The sequence below is a fragment of the Poromitra crassiceps genome, assembly GCF_964638095.1.
Source record: "Poromitra crassiceps genome assembly, chromosome: 22".
Classification (NCBI taxonomy): Eukaryota; Metazoa; Chordata; class Actinopteri; order Beryciformes; family Melamphaidae; genus Poromitra; species Poromitra crassiceps.
In genome coordinates this window covers 22,141,871-22,162,985 of record NC_139647.1, presented here as the reverse complement: position 1 = coordinate 22,162,985, position 21,115 = coordinate 22,141,871, and the positions used below count along the sequence as shown (strand labels likewise).

The 21,115-nt window shown below is 44.8% G+C and overlaps 1 protein-coding gene across 1 annotated transcript in view; it reads left to right on the top strand.

The window, feature by feature from the left end:
* LOC310796419 (PDZ domain-containing protein 2-like) overlaps positions 1–21,115 on the top strand; it is a gene marked incomplete at its 5' end in the record, with an annotated part of 145,538 nt that overhangs the window by 105,858 nt on the left and 18,565 nt on the right. Inside the window, 5 exons of the mRNA XM_083658606.1 lie at positions 3,210–3,329; positions 5,110–5,224; positions 6,136–6,209; positions 9,183–9,405; positions 16,400–16,517. Coding sequence (XP_083514732.1) covers positions 3,210–3,329; positions 5,110–5,224; positions 6,136–6,209; positions 9,183–9,405; positions 16,400–16,517 — 650 coding nt within the window. The remainder of the gene's footprint in view (positions 1–3,209; positions 3,330–5,109; positions 5,225–6,135; positions 6,210–9,182; positions 9,406–16,399; positions 16,518–21,115) is intronic.

The following is a 21,115-nucleotide window of genomic DNA, read 5'->3' as shown; positions in this document are numbered from 1 at the left end:
GCCCTGTTGATGCGGACCGTTAATCATGACCAACAACAAACAATCAATCTGACCTTAGCGAGCTCCCCAGCTAGCATGTTTCCTCCTTATCCACAGCCATTCACTTGCTCGTTCTGCTGCCTGAGACATGTTGCTAACCGCAAGTTTCAGGCTCCGTCCCCGAATGCCCAACTCAGTTAGTAAGGCAATAACGGACTTTGCCACAAAACCACGGCAGCCCACCTCTACAGGCCGCACTCGAGCCCTCCAACCTCGCTGCTCTGCCTCTGCTGCCATTTCAGCATACCTAGCTTTCTTGCGCTCATAAGCCTCCTCAACTCGATCTTCCCACGGGACTGTGAGTTCGATAAAATAAACTCTCTTCTCTACCTCAGACCACAGTAACAAGTCCGGACGTAGCCGGGTGCTAACTATATATGCTGGGATGACTAGCTGTTCATTCAAGTCAACCCTCATTTCCCAGGCTCCACCTACACTTAGCTGCCCTAACTTGTGCCTGACCTTAATTGGTCTAATCTTTTCTCCCTCACGTACAAATTTGATCTGTCTATTGTCTTTGCTAGCAACTAGAGAATTTACTTCTAGCCGCTTTTCCTCAACTGCAGCTGCCAAACATTTCAACACCTGGTTGTGACGCCAGGTGTATCGCCCCTGGGAGAGACTGACCTTACACCCTGACAGTATATGCCTCAATGTACATACACTAGAACACAACGGGCAGGCACCATCCTCGCCCAACCACTGATTTAAGTTCTGGGGAGATGGCAGCACATCATAAGTAGCCCCTAGAATAAATCTAATTCTGCTGGCCTCCATGCTCCACAACTCTCTCCACTTCAACTGCAGCAAAAAAAAGTTTATTGATATCATTTTCCGTTCTTTAGTTATCAGCCGGAGAAGATAGGTCAAAAACAGCAAAAACATGCGTTTCCATCTAGAAGCTGAGATATTGAGCCTTTTGTGAAATTAAGCATTTCAAGCAAATCACTGACTCTGAAGCTAATATTTTCTGACCTGAAACATCTGAACAGTAATTTCCTTCAATATAACAGCACCCCCACCCCCCTCTACTGCAAACTCCTCCTCTGTGGGTGTGTCTCTGGTGGCTCTGCTTGCTGTGCTGCTTGTCAGGCGAGTCTCTGCTGCTTGCGGATCCACGTTCGGAGGACGGCCGCTCGTCGGGGGAGTCTGGATCGGGCTCGCTCGTTTCTGGGGTTTCGGTTGTGAGCTGGGATGAAGCTGCGTCCGATTCTGGGCTTTCTGGGCTTTCTGCTGCGCGTTTCAAAGTGTGCTGCACCCAGAGTCTATTTTCGGAGCCCCCCACCGTTGTGCGCCGGCTCCCAGCGCGACAGCGAAAAGCCAAACCATTCTCATGAGAATGGTTTCATCACGGCTTTTTCTGCTGCTGTTTTTACTCAACTTTCTCTAATCTGGAGAGCACTGTCGCCACCTAATGGGTCGGTAAAATAGGTTATACACATTCAACATGCCCCAAAATTTTACAGGAGATGTATTAGGCATTGATCCACGTCCCACCGTCAAAAAACGCAATTGACGACAATCGTCGTCATTGGCACTCTACGTTAGTAAACGAATTGACGACGATTGTCGTCATTGGCACTCAATGAGTTAACTATGATGTTTAACTCACCCTGAAAAGCCCGATACCGATTTTGGCCGATTCCGATTTTCTTTCTAAGAACAATAATTGACGGGTTATTTTTTGACGTTTTTTTTTTTTTTTTACTTTGCTTTAATAGAAAATTAACATTCATGTCACATTTCTTATCATTTGCATGAGGTAGGACGATCTCACTAAATCTGTTACAAAGCATATCTTCCCCTATGGTGTTTAATGTTTTTTTTGTATATTATGTCCCTGCCAAATAAACAAAATAAATAAACGTCAAAATGTTATCCCTGGACAAGGAGTTTATAGCCTATAGGTCTGGAGCCCAGCGACCTTCGAAGCCATGCCCACTCTACAGTTGTGGATTTGGCTGTATTGAGTAGATGAGGAAATGAAGTCAGTTTTTTTTTATCCGCCATTCGAAAAAAAATCATCTCGCACAGAAAACCTTGCACACTGGTCCGATGCGTGTTATTATTATATTCGCAATACGCAACAAATAGTCCTCTCCTGTATCCACGTTACAACGTGACTGTCAGATAGCAGCAGCAGCAGTGATGTGGACTGCAGCTGGTCGGGGAAGAGGGGCCGGTGACTGCGGTGGGGTAAAGCGAGCTGCTCAGACTGGAGTGGACTCCAACCTACCCTGCCCCTCCACGGTTTATTTTCGACTTGCATGTGTGACAAACTGCAAGCTTTGTATCGTCTTCACTGACGGTGAAACATTTCCGCACCGACGAAGACATCTGTGGCATGTGTGTAGTGGCTGCTTTTGTTTTGGCTGCAACTCATCCGTCTCGGTCTCGCTGCTTTCGGGTGCGCGCACGTCACGTGAAAATCGGCTCACAGAAACAGCTATTTAGAGTGACCGGCGCAGATCACCGGTCGAGGCCGATCACGTGGAAATCGGCCATTTCCGGTCACGTGCCGATCGATCGGTGCATCCTAATATATATGTATATATATATATATATACTGTATATATATATATATACAGTATATATAAAACCTTCAGGGTGAGTTAAAAATAATAATTAAAGCTGGAAATAAGGTCCAGGTTGTAAAAAAACGTAATTCTCCTTTAAGTGGCAAACATTTTTCCACATAATTTTTTGGTAAAGGAGTATGAATCCAACCCAAGTCATCACATACTACACAGCTTTCTGTCATTTTCACTCCCCCCCCCCCCCCCCCCCCCCCCACACACACACACACATCAATGACCACTCATCCTGCCCCCTGACTACCATGGTAACAGTGGCTGTGCTAATCGCTGTATTAATGAGAGGCTAATGGAGAAATGGAGACAAAAAGACAGGAGGAGAGCCAGAGCCAGAGTGGCTGTCTGTATCCAATATCCCAACAGTGAGGGAAGCCGGCTAGTAATATTCCACTGCACCCATCCGCAGCTGCAACAAAATAAAGTGCCAAATCCACCAGGGATTGGCAGTGCAAGGCAGCAAAACAAAAAGTCTTCCATTCCAATAAGTTGGAATTCTACATTTAAAAATGCCTGAAAAATGACATTGCTGCATGCTCCATGCCTGTTTTCTCATGCTTGTTTTTATCTCTCTTTTAGGAATATCAAATAATTAAGAAATCAGCTCGTTCCCTGAGCACTGTTCAAGTCGAGTCGCCATGGCGACTGGCCCAGCCATCCATTATCTCCAATATAGTGTTGATGAAAGGCCAGGGCAAGGTGAGTGTGCACTTCTGTCTGTCTGTCTGCCTGCCTGCCTGCCTGTCTGTCTGTCTGTCTGTCTGTCTGTCTGTCTGCCTGTCTGCCTGCCTGCCTGCCTGTCTGTCTGCCTGTCTGCCTGTCTGTCTGTCTGTCTGCCTGTCTGCCTGTCTGCCTGCCTGCCTGTCTGTCTGTCTGTCTGCCTGCCTGCCTGTCTGTCTGTCTGCCTCTCTGTCTGCCTGCCTGTCTGTCTGTCTGTCTGCCTCTCTCTTTGTCTGTGTGGATGCTATCTCCAATATAGTGGTGATGAAAGGCCAGGGCAAGGTGGTTGCACACTTCTGTCTGCCTGTCTGTCATACTGCCCACGTGCTTGTCTGTCTGTCTGTCTACCTGCTTGCCTGCCTGTCTGTGTCTGTGTGTCTGTCTTTCTGTCTGTATGGGCATTATCTCCAGACTCCTGACAGTAGGCTGCATCAAGCTCAGCTGTCCTTCAAAACAATGTATGCCATTTGTGTTGAGCTCTATTATCATAGACAGGGATGGCTGATATCAACGGGCTAGGAGGGCTAAGCCCTCCCTATCTTTTACAATAAAAATGAGATTTTTAGATTCATGGATGACCTGACGTGGCAGGGTTCGATCCTAGGTACAATTATTTTTAATCTGTGTATGTTACCACTCAGCAATATTATTAGAAATCACAACATCAACTTCGATAATTATGCAGATGATACTCAGCTATATATCTCTGTAGGCTCAAACGACTACACCGCTGTCGGCGACTTAATTGCATGTATCGCAGATATTGGTCTGTGGGTGTCGGAAAACCTTCTACAGCTAAATAAAGAAATTATGGTCTTTGGGTACAAAAGCTGAAAGGGAAAAATTGTCTTAACAGCTACAATTACTTGGATTGAATACCAAGGAGCAGGTCAAAAACCTTGGTGTCATCATGGACTCTGAGCTAAATTTGGAAGGTCACATTAGGAATGTGACTAAAGTGTCCTACCATTTGAGGAATATTACCACCAGAGTTAAACCGTTTCTCTCCCAGACAGACACAGAAAAATGTATACATGCTTTTATTTCCAGTAGGTTGGACTATTGTAATGCGCTACTGTCTGGTCTGCCTAAGAAAACATCTAGTCGGTTACAGCTCGTACAAAACGCAGCAGCATGGGTTCTCACAAAAACCATACAGAGCTCACATTACCCGAATCGTGAAAGCTCTACACTGGTTGCCCGTGTTACAGAATCAATTTTAAAATTATTTTATTGATTTTTAAATTGCTAAATGGCTCTGCCCTCTGACCTGCTTAAGATGTATGTGCTTGCTAGGTCTCTTAGGTCCTCTGACTCTAATCTCTTGGTTGTTTCTAAGGTCAGGACCAAGAGGCACGGTGAGGCAGCATTTGTTTATTACGCCTCTAAGTTGTGGAACAGTCTGCCAGAGAGTCTCAGGGGCTCTAAATCTAAATCAAGCGAAATCTTAAGACACATCTTTTCATAATTGCTTTTTCTGTTTCCTTGTTGTTGTTGTTGCTGTTGTTATTGTGCTTTATTGCTTTTTTCCCTTTTTATAAATACTGTTGTTTGCTTTTGATGTTAAACACTTTGTGCTGCATCTCATGCATGAATTGTGCTATACAAATAAAGTTTATTATTATCATTATTATTATTATTATTATGTAACCCTTTCATCAACAGTTTCTGGTATGCGAATGTCATGAGTGGGGACCTTCTATTAGGTGTGCAGTTGCTATTGTTTTCTTGTTTCATTGACCTTTGAACTGTTGTGTAGGGCCTGGGCTTCAGTATCGTTGGTGGGCAGGACTCGGCACGTGGTCGAATGGGGATTTTCGTCAAGACCATTTTCCCTAACGGAGCTGCAGCAGCTGACGGGCGGCTGAAAGAGGGTAACTGCTAGTTTTCTCTCCGATATCTTTAAAGGGCATTGAGGAAGCATGTAGCAAAGCAGATTGTCCATTTCCACCTGGCCCACTCACTATGACCATCTCTCTTCTCTATCTTTTTCAATGAAAGGGTGCTTTATTGGTATGAAATACGAAAGTACATATTGCCAAAGCAAAGTCAACAAATCCAAATGACAGTGATCCTCCTATATTAAACGGGAGCAAGTGGGCAATGTCTGTTTTTTTTGTTGTTTTTTGTCCCGGCCACAGCTATGCCGTTTCACGTGCGATCGGGCTGAAACTTTCACCCGTGCGGGTGACGGAGCCGGATTTTTTAATTAGGTGATTGCCTTAATCACCTAATGATGTGATATCACCAGTGATGCCATCAGTGATGATGTCATCATCAGTGATGATGTCATCAGTGATGTCATCCGTGATGATGACATCAGTGATCTCATAAAGTCCTGAAAGTGATGTCATCAGTGATGTCACTTGAGCAATTGTGCATTGTGACATCGTTGATGACATCATAGGCATTGTGACATCATCAGTGATGTCATAAGAGCAATGGTGATGTCATCAGTGATGCACAGTTGTGACATCATCAGTGATGTCATAAGAGCAAGTGAGCCTGCACAGCGGGTGAGCTGCAAGGTGGGCAAGGGAGCAAGTGAGCCCGCACAGCGATCGAGCTGCCGCTGCGCGACTGAGCTGCGTATGTGAGCTGCAGGGCCAGCTCGGCGAGCTGCACGGCAGGCGAGCCCGCGCAGTGGGTGAGCCTAGGAATCGAGCACGATAATAGGCTATACAATTGATATGTCAACACATATACAACAATTAATTAACAGTTGATTGATCTATCTATAACTATATCTATAACTATCTCTCTCAATCCAATTCTTATCTTATAGGAGATGAGCTTCTGGAAGTAAATGGAGAGTCTCTTCAAGGACTTACACATCAACAGGCCATCCAGACCTTCAAGGTAAACCACCTCTTTGCCATCACTACCACCATGATGCCAAGATAAGTAGTTTAGGAAGAATTCTAATACTGTTAGAAGAACATTTGGCAATGGTTTCTCACTCAGAAAGACAGTGAAAAGGGGGGGATAGTTGTATACCCTGATGAAAGCATGTCTGCTGACATGTCATTTAGGACTTTTGGGGCCCTATCTTCGCAAAAGTGGTAATTTAGCGCTTGCGCTCGTTTAACCTTGCGCGCAATGCAAATTGGGGGCGGGCACAAGCGCATGCCTGTTATAATTGTACTGGGCATAGGCGTGCTCAAATGCGTGCTAAAATGTGGGGATAGATGGCATTATCCTATCGTCAGCAGCGTGCAATTACTTTGTGCTAAGAGCTTTGAGAAGCACCTCTTAGGCGCTAAAACACTCGCTGCGCTTGAGCGCACCATAATCTTCGCGCTGCACAGCGCAGAAACGTCATTACGCACGGATGTGCCACGCCAGGACATCAATCAATCAATCAACACTTTATTCCAGACACAGAGGCGGTCCATAGTACATCACAATAAAAAAATATACAGAATACAAAACATAATAAAAAATACAGACAGATACAAATTCTGCTGCTAAAATTGGGTAACCAGCAGATTATTCGCTGAGGCAATCAACTATAATTCACTGAGAAACTTTTATCACATTGCCAGGAGGGGTTATGGTAAATGAATTTAGAAAACTTGTACATTGTAGCCTACTTGCAATAGGCTATTCACCTTTACCTGCTATCAACCTGGAGGGTCGTTGGCAACAGAGCCGATCTGTCACAAGCTCTCTCCATCTCTCTCTGTCCTCAGCAGGAGTCGGCAGCTCAATGTTTCGCCGAGTTTTAATTGAGTCCACTGTAAATCCTCCAATCTTTTATTTTGTCTCCAACGTTTACCCGCTGCAAACACGTTTCTATTGTCCCACCCCAGTCAACAAAATAACCCGAATTGCATCAAAACACAGATGTTTTAACAGGTATATGATGTGATGGTGTCGTTATGAGATTGGGATACTATATACAGTCAATAGGCCTACACCTATCCAAATTACACATGGGGAGAATTACAGCATGCCTCACGCAAACTATATTACAGGGACTGCAAGACGGGAATCTGGTTTGATTGACGCCCAGGCATTGCCAGGCCACACCTGTGAATAATTCTGGTGGTTAACACCGCCCAAATCCTGCTTGCCCCATACAGAAAGGATTTGGCACACCTCTAATCTGTGTTTGCGCCCGTTGTTGTGATGAGTTACGCTCCCCCGCGAGTAATTGCACTGGGCACGCACAAACAGGTGCACAAGTGCAAATAGGGGATAGCGCCTGTACCAAGATAGGGCCCTTGATCTTTGGCATTTCTGTTTTGCAGTGTTATCTTGGCATTTCTTTTATAATGGTTCCTGTTCGTAATTCAATTCTATGGTAACAATGGCGAGACTCAAGCGCCCGGCATGGTTTTGCGCAGCCACGACTTGGAGCCGTGCCGCCGCCGAGCGGCGACAGCGAGACTGTGCATACTCGAACGTAACTCGTTCAAAACACGTCCAAAACGTTATCGTGTCGTTTACCAAGAACTTGCAATCATGTCGGTGGGGGAACATTTTATTGTCCCGGTGAGCCTGCAGAAGGCTTTGCTAGATGAGGGACAAGCACTGTTAAATGAGGAAATGGCATTTCCTCATTCCTCACAACAAAGAGTTGACGGCGCTAGACGGCTCAGAGTGACATTTTCGAGGAGCTGCACGCCCCCTACCCCGAGCTGCGCCGATAGGACGCCCAGCTGCGGCGACCCCCTCGGCGCAGTCAGCGCCGTCGATTTCGCACGAGCATAATTTTCCCTTCAGAGTAGATCCTCCTGATAGAAAGGAGCCAGTTGAGGTGGTTCAGGCATCTAGTAAGGATGCGTCCTGGTCGCCTCCCTAGGGAGGTTTTCCAGGCATGTCCAGCTGGGCGGAGGCCATGGGGCAGACCGAGCACCAGGTGGAGGGATTACATCTCCACACTGGCCTGGGAATGCCTTGGGATCCCCCAGTCAGAGCTGGTTAATGTGGCCTGGGAAAGGGAAGTTTGGGGTCCCCTGCTGGATCTGCTACCTCCACGATCTGGCTCCAGATAAGCGGTTGAAGATGGATGGATGGGAAAAAAAGTGTTAACTTCATAAGAAAGCTTCTTATAAACCATCTTTCTTGGAGGAGGAGAATATTTTATTATTATTATTTTCTGGCATCTTTTGCCTTTATTAGGTAGATGTAAGTGAAGTCAAGTGAATATCACACGAGAGAAAGTGCTGTTGTACTGTAGATCAGCACGGCTGTAAACATAACCACAGCTATGCTGATATACAACAGCACGAGCTTGAGCGTGATATTGCTTTATACAACAGTTGTAAACAATGCTATTCAGCAAGTAGCAGTAGTAGTGGTCCTCATTTGTGAAGATTATCTTGTTGAACACAAAGTTAGCTGTTTCATAAACTTTTGTTAACATAATTTCATGCATTTAACCAAAATTCCCTTCCAAAAATCCCATTCGATTTTTACACGTAAGAGCCGGAACTGCAGGGACTTCTGGGTAAGCCTACAAAAATAAGTCATCCCTGCGGTACTCTATAGACCAGTCATGTGACGTCTCCTTCCCCGAAAGAGAGTTCCCCATTCATTTTATCCATAGACATTTAGAAAAATCCTTATATAACAAGTTTTAAGGCTGGAACCAAGCCAACCAGCAACCTAGTGAATCGTAAAACATTTCACTTGGCGCAAAAACAAAAAATAAAAAGCGGAATAAATCATCACGTGACTGTGTAGCTCTATAGAGAGCCAAAGTTACGCCCCCTTCCGGTTTAGGCATACTGATGATTGATTGATTGATTTAACCTTATGTGTCTTCCCACAGCACCTAAAAAAGATGGTGGTGAGCCTGATTTAACTTCCTGTGCCTTCTCACAGCAACTAAAAAAGGGCGTGGTGACATTGACAGTCCAGACTCGCCTCCGCAGCCCTAGCCTGACACCCTGTCCGACCCCCACCCTCCTCAGCCGCTCCAGCTCACCCAACTCCAACGCCAGTGGGGGAACACCCATCCCATCAGGGTGTGAAGAGGTTGACGGCCGCAGGGTCCAAGGCCCTGGGCCCAAAGACTGTATCATCATGGAGGTCACCCTTAATAAAGGTTAGAATCTCAAGTTATCCAAATTAGGGTTGTGAGTACAGAGTGAGAGTGAGAGTCTTCTCTTGTGATAATTCCTGATTTAAGCCCACATCCATCTATCTATCTATTTATTTATCTATCTATGACACATTGATGGCTTATTACAGAGCACTCAATTAGACAGTCAGTGCCAACAACATCAGGTTCAGCCAGTCAGAAGTCAGACATGCCCACCCAAATAGCGACGAGACAAACATATAAATAACATCTTTGGACCAAGTAAATCAATAATTATATGACTTTGCAACCTGTAATAATTTCAGTCTTTGTTAACTGAAACAATGATCTCCTTCGATATACAGTCGGTTCAAGGTTCAAGTTTATTATTTTTCACAAAAAGGGCGATTTGTGCTGCAGCAAGCATAAAAACCACATAGCAAACATGTAGGTATAAAAGCAATACACCGTAGAAATACACAAACAACATTTCACTGTACAAGTAAGTGTCTCCCATAAGCCATTGAGACATCGGAATTCTCGGAGAGTTCACTCATACTTAAGACAGTAGGTAGGTCATTTCAGTCATTTCAAAATGACAGTCATTGGACCTGCCATGGAAATATAATGCTGTCTAGAGAGTTAGAGTCACCAGCTGGGGAAAAAACACCTAACCCTAACCCGGAAAACTGGGACATCTGGTCACCCTAGAACAGTGGTCCCCAACCACTGGGCCGCGGACCGGTACTGGGCCACAATGCATTTGGTACCCGGTAGAAAATAAATAAAAATTAAAAAAATACATAGGCTACGATATTATAGGCTGTGTGTGGTAGTTGAAACATAGTTTCAAGTTGACGTTTATTTATGTTTGTAGTTGAAACAAAAACATAAATACTGTAGGCTACATAACAGTACAACACAAAAGGCTGTTATTTACCCTTTGTGGGGGCGACAAAGGGTAAATAACAGCCTTTTGTGTTGTACTGTATGTATGTACTGGTGAGTAAATATATATGTAACTAAAACCATTAAAATTGACAACCGGTCCGCAACTTTTTTTTCCATGTATCTACCGGTCCTTGGCACAAAAAAGGTTGGGAACCCCTGCTCTAGAACATTATTATTCAGTCTGACATTGCCTCCATGTTATACATTTTCTGTGTGGGGGGGTTGACTTTTTCCCAACCAATCACTAGTGACTAACATGTAAGGAGTCTGGACTAGGCTATGTTTAACCCTCATGTCTGGGCGTCAGTCGCTCTAGTATTTGCGGTGTGTCGTCTCTTGTCGGCTTTGATGGCGGCTTGTCGGTGGCTTTTCTGGCTGATTCATGTTGGATCGTCGTTGGTGAGAGAAATCACTGATTGGCTGGTCAGGGATAGAGAAATCACTGATTGGCTGGTCAGAGAGGAGAAGAGAGGAGTCACACACAAAACACTCTGCTCATTTTCCAACTTTAGCTCATCTGATCATGCCAAAACGTTCGACAACAACGTGCCTTTGCGAAAGCCCCTCGACCCTCTCGCTGCACAATACCTCTGTCTCTTCCTTTGTTCTCCCACAAGCAAAACACCAGACAAACAAGGGCTGACAAACGCCAATGCCATTTGCAACTTTTTATCAGACATTCTTGATTAGAAGTAGCTATATTACGAAACCGTTTAAGTGAGCGAAATGGGTAGGCAAATGCTGCTTTGTTTCATGAATCAGGTGTCACCCAGGTGCAGCACGTAGCTACATGCTAGTTGTTTGATGAATCAGGTGTCACCCAGGTGCAGCACGTAGCTAAATGCTAGTTGTTTGATGAATCAGGTGTCACCCAGGTGCAGCACGTAGCTACATGCTAGTTGTTTCATGAATCAGGTGTCACCCAGGTGCAGCACGTAGCTACATGCTAGTTGTTTCGTGAATCAGGTGTCACCCAGGTGCAGCACGTAGCTACATGCTAGTTGTTTCATGAATCAGGTGTCACCCAGGTGCAGCACGTAGCTACATGCTAGTTGTTTCGTGAATCAGGTGTCACCCAGGTGCAGCACGTAGCTACATGCTAGTTGTTTCATGAATCAGGTGTCACCCAGGTGCAGCACGTAGCTACATGCTAGTTGTTTCATGAATCAGGTGTCACCCAGGTGCAGCACGTAGCTAAATGCTAGTTGTTTCGTGAATCAGGTGTCACCCAGGTGCAGCACGTAGCTACATGCTAGTTGTTTGATGAATCAGGTGTCACCCAGGTGCAGCACGTAGCTAAATGCTAGTTGTTTCATGAATCAGGTGTCACCCAGGTGCAGCACGTAGCTAAATGCTAGTTGTTTCATGAATCAGGTGTCACCCAGGTGCAGCACGTAGCTACATGCTAGTTGTTTCATGAATCAGGTGTCACCCAGGTGCAGCACGTAGCTACATGCTAGTTGTTTCGTGAATCAGGTGTCACCCAGGTGCAGCACGTAGCTACATGCTAGTTGTTTCGTGAATCAGGTGTCACCCAGGTGCAGCACGTAGCTACATGCTAGTTGTTTGATGAATCAGGTGTCACCCAGGTGCAGCACGTAGCTACATGCTAGTTGTTTCATGAATCAGGTGTCACCCAGGTGCAGCACGTAGCTACATGCTAGTTGTTTCGTGAATCAGGTGTCACCCAGGTGCAGCACGTAGCTACATGCTAGTTGTTTGATGAATCAGGTGTCACCCAGGTGCAGCACGTAGCTAAATGCTAGTTGTTTGATGAATCAGGTGTCACCCAGGTGCAGCACGTAGCTACATGCTAGTTGTTTCGTGAATCAGGTGTCACCCAGGTGCAGCACGTAGCTACATGCTAGTTGTTTCGTGAATCAGGTGTCACCCAGGTGCAGCACGTAGCTACATGCTAGTTGTTTCATGAATCAGGTGTCACCCAGGTGCAGCACGTAGCTACATGCTAGTTGTTTCGTGAATCAGGTGTCACCCAGGTGCAGCACGTAGCTACATGCTAGTTGACCATCGTGTTTGTGGTGTGTTCAAATGACACAGGAGATATGAGCTGATGCATCAGTTGGGTTCTAGTCCTTTCTGGTTTTCTCTGTGTGTCTCTGTAACACCTATTTTAAAAATAGACTAAAGACTTTTATGTTTACCGTCGCTTTTAACTGCTGACAGCTACTATGCAAACCCAATGAGTCCTCTATAAGTTTTTAGCTCTTTTTGCAACTGCTGCGCCTGTTGCTTAATGCACTTTTTATACTCTTTTTTTAAAGTTTTGTTGTGATGCTTTTAAATGTCCATTTTATTCTCTTCTTTTCTTTTCTTTTCTTTTCCTGTCAACCATTTTATGTGAAGCACTTTGAATTGCCTCTGTGTATGAAATGTGCTATACAAATAAACTTGACTTGACTTGACTATTATAATAATATAAAAGCTGATAGGTAATGCTGCAAACTGTAATATATAATGGAATTGACCATTTCGTCTACTGGAGCACAGTGGAATGTTTAAATGAGACTCAGAGACAAGAGTTAATGTGAAATATGCCGTGTTCTTGTATTAATAAAAATAAATAAAAGGATTTGAACAACGTTGTTGGTACCAAAGACAGAAAAAAGACAATAATATCAACAATGGTGCTTTGATATAAAAAAAATAGCAATTGATTTCAAGTTTACTATATCATTTTCTGGGTAAATCTATAGTATCTTGGGTGCACCCTTGTAACCTGAATTTTCAGTTTAATTTATCAACATTTAAATATAAAAAATATAAAAATATAAAAACAAACTAAATAAATACAAACAACGACCCGTCACTGCAGGAAGGTATTCTGCTAGTCAGCCACTAATTCACAGTTCCAGGGAAAGAAAGAGGCAAGTCCATTACGAATAAATGCTTATGCTTATGATGCTTATGATGTAATGATGTGGCTTGCACTCAGTTCTGTAACTGGTTTTATGTTTTTGCTTTTTTTTCTCTACGTTTATTTTATGTGAAACTATTTGTGCTGCTGTCCTGGCCAGGACCCCCTTGCAAAAGAGATTCTGAATCTCAATGAGTTTTTATTCCTGGTTAAATAAAGGTCACTAACTAACTAATAAAGTCCAGAGCAAAAAACAAACCACGCCTTTTAAGCGTAGAATTATTCACATCGTCCTGATTGGAGAACTGCAGTAAACGAATCACAAGCTTCCCTTTCATGCTCCAATTCCTCTTTCATCCCCATCTGTCTCCATATATATTATTCCATATTATTATGCTCCTCAAATCTCACTGCAGTTTAAAGGACGGCTTTTCCGTGGGGAATATGAATATATATTAAATCTCACGCCCCTAAGGTTTTCGAATCCGTTGAAATTTTTGAAATTGGTTTTTCACAGCCAAAGCTATCAACCATCTCTCACATATTTTTTGGCCCAGCCGACGCGTTTTGCGTCATCTGGGCCAAGTCCGCCTTGCGGAAGTCGAGCACCTATGAACTACACTACTTGTGGGCCTGTGCTGCCATGGTCCCGCCTCTAGAGGTCCTCCACGCCCCTTCAGAGGTCTTGAAGAAAAACAAAAGGCAGCCATCTTTTTCCACCGCCTAGCCTATGGTAGCTAATATTAGCTTTCCATAGCTCCTTGCAAAGAGACCATATCTCTGAAACGGAAGCACGGACAGACATGGGACTGGCGGCATTGGAAAGCTCGTCAAATTTTACATCTAGTAACAAAATCAACGCTGAGCAATGTACCCGTTTTTACACATTTTTACATGAAATAGTTACAATATCAGATGCGCGTAACTCCTTGGAAAATGCCTTAAAATGCATGATTTTTTTTTTGAAGACATCTCCCGACATATATACTTCGGTTTAAATTTGGTGCAATTTGGAGGCAATTTTATTTTTGATTTATTCTTCTTCTCATAATGTTTTTATGTCGAAGCCTTCTTCTTCTTCTTCTTTGAGTTTTATGGCGGTTGGCAAACATATATGTGCATTACCGCCACCTACTGGAGTTTGATATCAGCCAAATGCCTGAGGCGTGGGCGTGGAATCTAAGGCCACGCGAGCCCAGTGCATTGTGGGAACTGTAGGATTTCGGCTCCACGCACCCGCCCCTCCTGGGAGAACGCTATACGAGAGAGACAAACAACATTACATGGTTTTTGTCAGTCGGGCATTAAAACAAAAGTAACAAACCTTTTTTGAAAATTTTAAGAGCAGAAAGTACACATATTTGTGTTAAAATGTAGAGAGGAAAAGTAAAAAGTTTTCAGAAAAATAAATATTCAGTAAAGTACAGATAACTGAAAATCCTACTTAACTCATTGAGTGCCAAGGACGAGTATAGTCGTCAATTCGAATAGTAACGTAGAGTGCCAAAGACGACTAAAGTCGTCAATTGCGTTTTTTGACGGTGGGACGTGGATCAAAGCCTCGTGCATCTCCTGTAAAAATATTGTAGCTATTGAAGGTGTATAACCTATTTTACGGACCCATTAGGTGGCGACAGTGCTCTCCAGATTAGAGAAAGTTGAGGAAAAAAAGCAGAAAAAGCCCCGTGATGAAAGAGAAACCGATGCATGAGCCAGAGCGGCACAGATTGCTCTGGCTGCCTGGAGCCAACGTTAGCTGCGAACAGCAGTCAATCCGCTCCCACAAATGAGCCCCTCTGTCTCTGCTGCATAGTTTCTCCACACAATTAGCCGCCAGAAAATAAAACCAAAGCCAAACCATTCTCATGAGAATGGTTTGGCTTTTCAGTGTCGCGCTGGGAGCCGGCGCACAAGGCTGAGCGCTCCGAAAATAGACTGGGTGCAGCGCACTTTGAAACGCGCAGCAGAAAGCCTATAATCGGACGCAGCTTCATCCCAGCTCACAACCGAAACCCCAGAAACGCAGACGAACTCGAGCCCGATCCAGACTCCCCCGACGAGCGGCCGCCATCCGAACGTGGATCCGTAAGGCAGCAGAGCCTGCCATAGCAGGCAGCAGAGACTCGCCTGACACACGCAGCAGCCAGCAGAGCGAGCAGAGCCACCAGAGACACTCCCACGGAGGAGGAGTTTGGAGTTGAGGGGGGTGTGAGTGCTGTTTATTGAAAGAAATTACTGTTCAGATGTTTCAGGTCAGAAAATATTAGCTTCAGAGTCAGTGAATGTGCTTGAAATGCTTAATTTCACAAAAGGCTGAATATCTCAGCTTCTAATTTGAAACGCCTGTTTTTGCTGAAAACAACCTATCTTCTCCGGCTCATAACTAAAGAACGGAAAATGGTATCAATAAACTTTTTTTGCTGATGATACAATAGAGTCTCCTCGTTCTTTGTGCGTGTTCGGTGTTTACATAGTAATATCACACAATATTCTGTGGGCCTCGAGAAATCACTGAAAACGCTCTGAAACTCTGGCACTGGGAGCGTCCGTTCTCCAAAAGTGGCTGGCACTCAATGAGTTAAGTACAGTAACAAAGTATTTGCCACAAGACCAGCTTCTTCCCAACCGCCATCAGCCTCACCAACAAGGCCCGGAAACCCCTTCCGCCAAGGACCTCACCAACAACCCCCCCCACACACACACACAAACTCACTACCTCCTCCTAAACTCAACTGAACTCCTCCCCCATAAAACTGTAACTCATATCTAATTTAATGCCTGTTTAACTGGGACTGTAAATTTCATGTACATTCAATGTAAACTCTTATTTAACTCCGACTGTAAATTCATGTAAATCCACTGCCTATTTAACGTCTATTTAACTCAGTCTGTAAATCTCATGTAAATTCAACGTAAATTCATATTTATTATCCACAGAACACTTCACCGCTCATGTACATATTGTATATATTTACTCGATTTGATTGCACTTGCAACTTTGTGATTGTCTTTAGTTATCTTCCTACTTCTTATCTCTGTATATTGATGTGACCCCTACGCTGCATACAGACACTAAGACAAATTCCTCGTATATAACTTGCATACTGTGGCAATAAAAGTGATTCTGATTCTGATTCTAATTAGTTACTTCCCATCTGTGATTTCCTGCGTCTCTGTGTGTTGATGTTGCAGAGCCGGGTGTTGGCCTGGGCATCGGTGCCTGCTGCCTGACCCTGGAGCGTTCTGCTCCTGGCATCTACATCCACAGCCTAGCCCCCGGCTCTGTGGCCAAGATGGACGGCCGGCTCAGGTAAGAGTCGGCGCTTCAGGACAATTCAATCAAATCTGAAAACAGATACACAAGATGCACTCAAACAAAACACAAAACTCTCTCATGCTCACAATTTAGTCTTTCCACTTTGATTCATTAAGATTGGTACACATGATCATATTTTCGGTGGCTTTCGGTGTGCTCAGCAGTAAATATTTGACTTTTGACCCAGGTTGCACTTTTCAGATGATCTTCCAGCCCAAGTAGTTCTCAAACTGAGAACCACTGGTATAGATGCATTTCAACTGCATGGTACTGGCTCATCTCGCCTCGCCTCGCCTTTTTTGGTTTTCCATTGGGCAAGTACCTGCAAGCTGAGGCAATACTTTTCACAACCAGTTGTAGGGGGTGGGCACATTGAGGGGGTACTATTTGCAGTGGAAAACCAACAGGTACTACCAAAAGCGAGTACATACTTAGCTTTCGGAAAACATGCAGAATTACACATGAAATGAACGCAGGGTGCGGACAGAGCCGTATGGGTATCCATATTTAACGTTGAGCATAATTGGGCCTTAAAGCGGCATACTGTATGTGTTGATGTACAAAGGTGGTAGAGAAAGTCATCTTGTGGAAACTCACACGAAATATACCAACAGGAAGTGGCTAACATTACATTCGTCGCTAGCTTCCAGCAAAAACAAACAACAACATAGACTCCAGCAAAAAGTCCACGCAAAAAGAAATTTAAGAAATTTACCACTCGAGGAAGGGGGTTGTGGCCACATTTACCACTGGTACAGGGTTTATGGCACTCGGCGAATACATTTATCCTTCCGCCACAGAATATAGTTCCATTGACGTCCCAGGTTCACTCCGTGACAACTCAAGCTCAGCCAGTTCTCTCTCCCCAATTTCACCATGTCGTTCTTTGTTCACTTCACCTTCATCTTCATCTAACCACTGCTCAAAACTCAATCCACCCAGTAAATCAAACGTTACTACGAAATCGGACATTTCCTTGTTAGAGATTTGTAGACTGACAGGCTAACAGTGGGCGGAGTCAGCACAGGTGTTCTTCATTCATCAGGGAGCGGAGTGATACTGCGGTTGGAGCCGAACTGTAGATTGTTGGCCTATTTACCACTGTTGCTAGCCAATCAGAATCCAGTATTCACTCATGCTGTTGTAGAAATATATTTATCTAGTGAAGCCCGTCTGGCCGGACAGTAGCAATGTGACCGACATCGGGGGAAACTAGAGTCTGGGCTGTGTTTTTGGTTCATGGAGGGACCTTGTTGCTTGTAGCAGCTGTAATGTTGTTTTGGCCGATAACGTTAGCTGCTTGCTAATGGATTTACCACCTGGTCAAAAACCGCTAATAACATTACCGTCTTGTGTGAAGTAATGCAACAGTCGCAAATATGCCTAATGTTACTACCGTTATGCTTATGGTCATGGAACATTGTTTGACTGACTGCATTAGCTGTGGTGGTGAGACTGACTAATATTATAACGTTAGCTTGATGCTATACTAATAGATTTACATTTATAGAAATTACCACCCAGCCCCACTAATAACGTGTTGATAATGAAGTTTTTTTTTTCAAGATTCAAGATTTTATTGTCACTCCGTAGTACAAGTATCACGTGTGAAATTCTTGTGCTGTGGACTCTGTTTACAACATAGTACAAAAATAACAGGGCATATGGGTGCAGGAAAACAACAAGACACACAACAAGCAATAAGGCAGTGTAGTGATAAGACAAGTCAGAGACAGTGGCATATTCACTGCACATAGGTGCATATGGCATGTGCATACTTTAGACATACTTAAACATAGTTGACGTTCTGTTTGCACAGGTGCAAATAGCATATACCTAATTAAACATACAATTAAACATTAGACATACGTAATGGTAGCAGCTACAGTACGGTACAGTACAGCTACTACACTATTTGTGTATGTTAAGGAGTCTCGTGGCTTGCGGGAAGAAACTGTCCCTCAAGCGATTTGTGCGCGCTTTTGGGACCCTGTATCTCCTCCCTGAGGGTAACAGGGAGCACAGGCTGTTGTGGGGATGGTTTGTGTCTTTGATGATCTTCAGGGACCTCCTGAGGCACTGCTGATTATACTGTTCCTGCAGTTCTGGCAGCTCACATCCTGTTACGTGCTGGGCCGCGCGCCTCACTCTTCTTAGCGCCCTGCGGTCCATGGTGGTACAGTTCCCAGGTGGTGAAGCAGCCAGTCAGCAGGCTTTCAATGGTGCCTCTGTAGAAGTCCCTGAGGAGTTCTGGCCTTAGCCCAAATTTCTTTAGGCGCCTGAGTCCGTGTAGTCGCTGTTGGGCCTTTTTGACAACAGTGGCGGTGTGGCTGGCCCATGTCAGGTCCTGGTGGATGTTGACTCCCAGGTACTTGAAGCTGTCCACCCTGTCCACCACTGTGCCGTTGATGGTGATTGGGAGGTGTGTGCCCCCCCCCCCCTCCTGTAGTCTACAATGATCTCCTTGGTCTTGGAGATGTTCAGAGAGAGGTGGTTGTCCTGGCACCATTGTTCCAGGGCCCCCACCTCCTTTCTGTAGGCCGTCTCGTCGCTCTTGGAGATCAGCCCCACGACTGCTGTGTCATCTGCAAACTTCACGATGGTGTTCGAATATTGAGTCGCCACGCAGTCGTGGGTGTAGAGGTCGTACCAGAAGGGGCTGGAGACGCACCCCTGGGGCACTCCTATGCTGATGGTCAGTGGGGAGGAGGTGAGGTTGCCCACTCTCACCACCTGGCGGCGGTCTGTCAGGAATGTAAATAATGTCATAAATATGCTTAAAGGAGAATTTCGGTTTTTTTTAACCTGGACCCATCTCCTGGCATTAATTATGATTTGGCCACTCACCCAGCGATCTCCGCGGCGTTTCTGGCCGTCCTAGCGTTGTTTTGAGATCAATAGCGTCCAAGACAGTCGTAAAATGGAGCTGATTTGGGGCCAAGTGTGAGCCTGTCTTTCCTGCATCTAAATAGCTATTTTTATTCCCGTTTTCGCCACATATCGCCATAATCTGATCCGTCAACATCCACCATAGTGATATTTCCCCCCAGGCTATTTCCTGGTCTCTCCCAGGGACCAAATTACCTCAAACGTGATCTCGGTCACCAAGTCTCGTGAAGTCCCGCGATACTTTCCTGCCGACTGGTCAACTACAGGTCGGACGCTTTGCGGTGGTGGTTTTAGCGTAACCTATGTGGGGTTTGGCATAACCTTCGTTATTTCGAATCCCACATAGGTTACGCCAAACCCCACATAGGTTACGCTAAAACCACCACCGCAAAGCGTCCTACCTGTTTAGTTGACCAGTCGGCAGGAAAGTATCGCGGGACTTCACGAGACTTGGTGACCGAGATCACGTTTGAGGTAATTTGGTCCCTGGGAGAGACCAGGAAATAGCCTGGGGGGAAATATCACTATGGTGGATGTTGACGGATCAGATTATGGCGATATGCGGCTAAAACGGGAATAAAAATAGCTATTTAGATGCAGGAAAGACAGGCTCACACTTGGCCCCAAATCAGCTCCATTTTACGACTGACTTGGACGCTATTGATCTCAAAACAACGCTAGGACGGCCAGAAACGCAGCGGAGATCGCTGGGTGAGTGGCCAAATCACAATTAATGCCAGGAGATGGGTCCAGGTTAAAAAAAAACGAAATTCTCCTTTAATGTTACTGTTATGCTTATGGAACATTGTTTGACTGTTCAGTTTGGTCAACTCCAGGCATTAGATGGTACCGGGGGAGCAGGCTCTGAATGCAGTTAGCTGCAGTGAGACTGCACATTATTATAATGTTAGCTTGATGCTAATCGCGGCTAACTAATATTGATTTACATTTATAGAAATTACCACCCAGCTCCACTAATAGCGTTACCGTATTGTGTGGGTAATGAATGTAACAGTCGTAAATATGCCTAACGTTACTGTTATGCGAACATTGTTTGACTGTTCAGTTTGGTCAACTCCAGGCATTAGATGGTACCGTATAATACTGGGGAAGCAGGGTAGTTCCTGGCTCACGCTAACATGAATATCTTTATGCATTTCCCCGCAGCCAATGCAAGCCAAAACACGACCAAACATGCCACAATAGTGTCCGATAATTCATCGAGAATCCTTCCTGGGCATCTCGAGGCTGATCTGACCGATAAATTGTCCAGGTTGCCGTTTTCTTTATGAGTTACAAAGCAACCAACAGTCTGCTGTTGCCATGCAGCTGCTTGTGTGCATGCGAGTATGGTGCCCGCGCGTCAGCTCGTTCACACGCTGCCTGCAGTTACTCTAATGGCCACCAGTGTCAGTAATAGTTAGAACTTACGGATAGGACCTTTTAAAGGGATACTTCACATTTTCTAAAGTCTAGCGCTGTTTGCTACTACTTACCAGTGTTGATGTTGATTCATAGTTATTTCTCAGCACAATCCATGCTGTTCCTCATAGTAGCTCTGGAAAGTTGGGCAAAAATGAATGCTGCCCCCAGGGCAGAAATATGGAGAAAAAGGTGGCATACTAATGCACATGCTCAATAAGCAAGTCATCCTTGTCGCAGCGCATTTTCTATAGTTTCTATACCATTTTCTATATAATGTG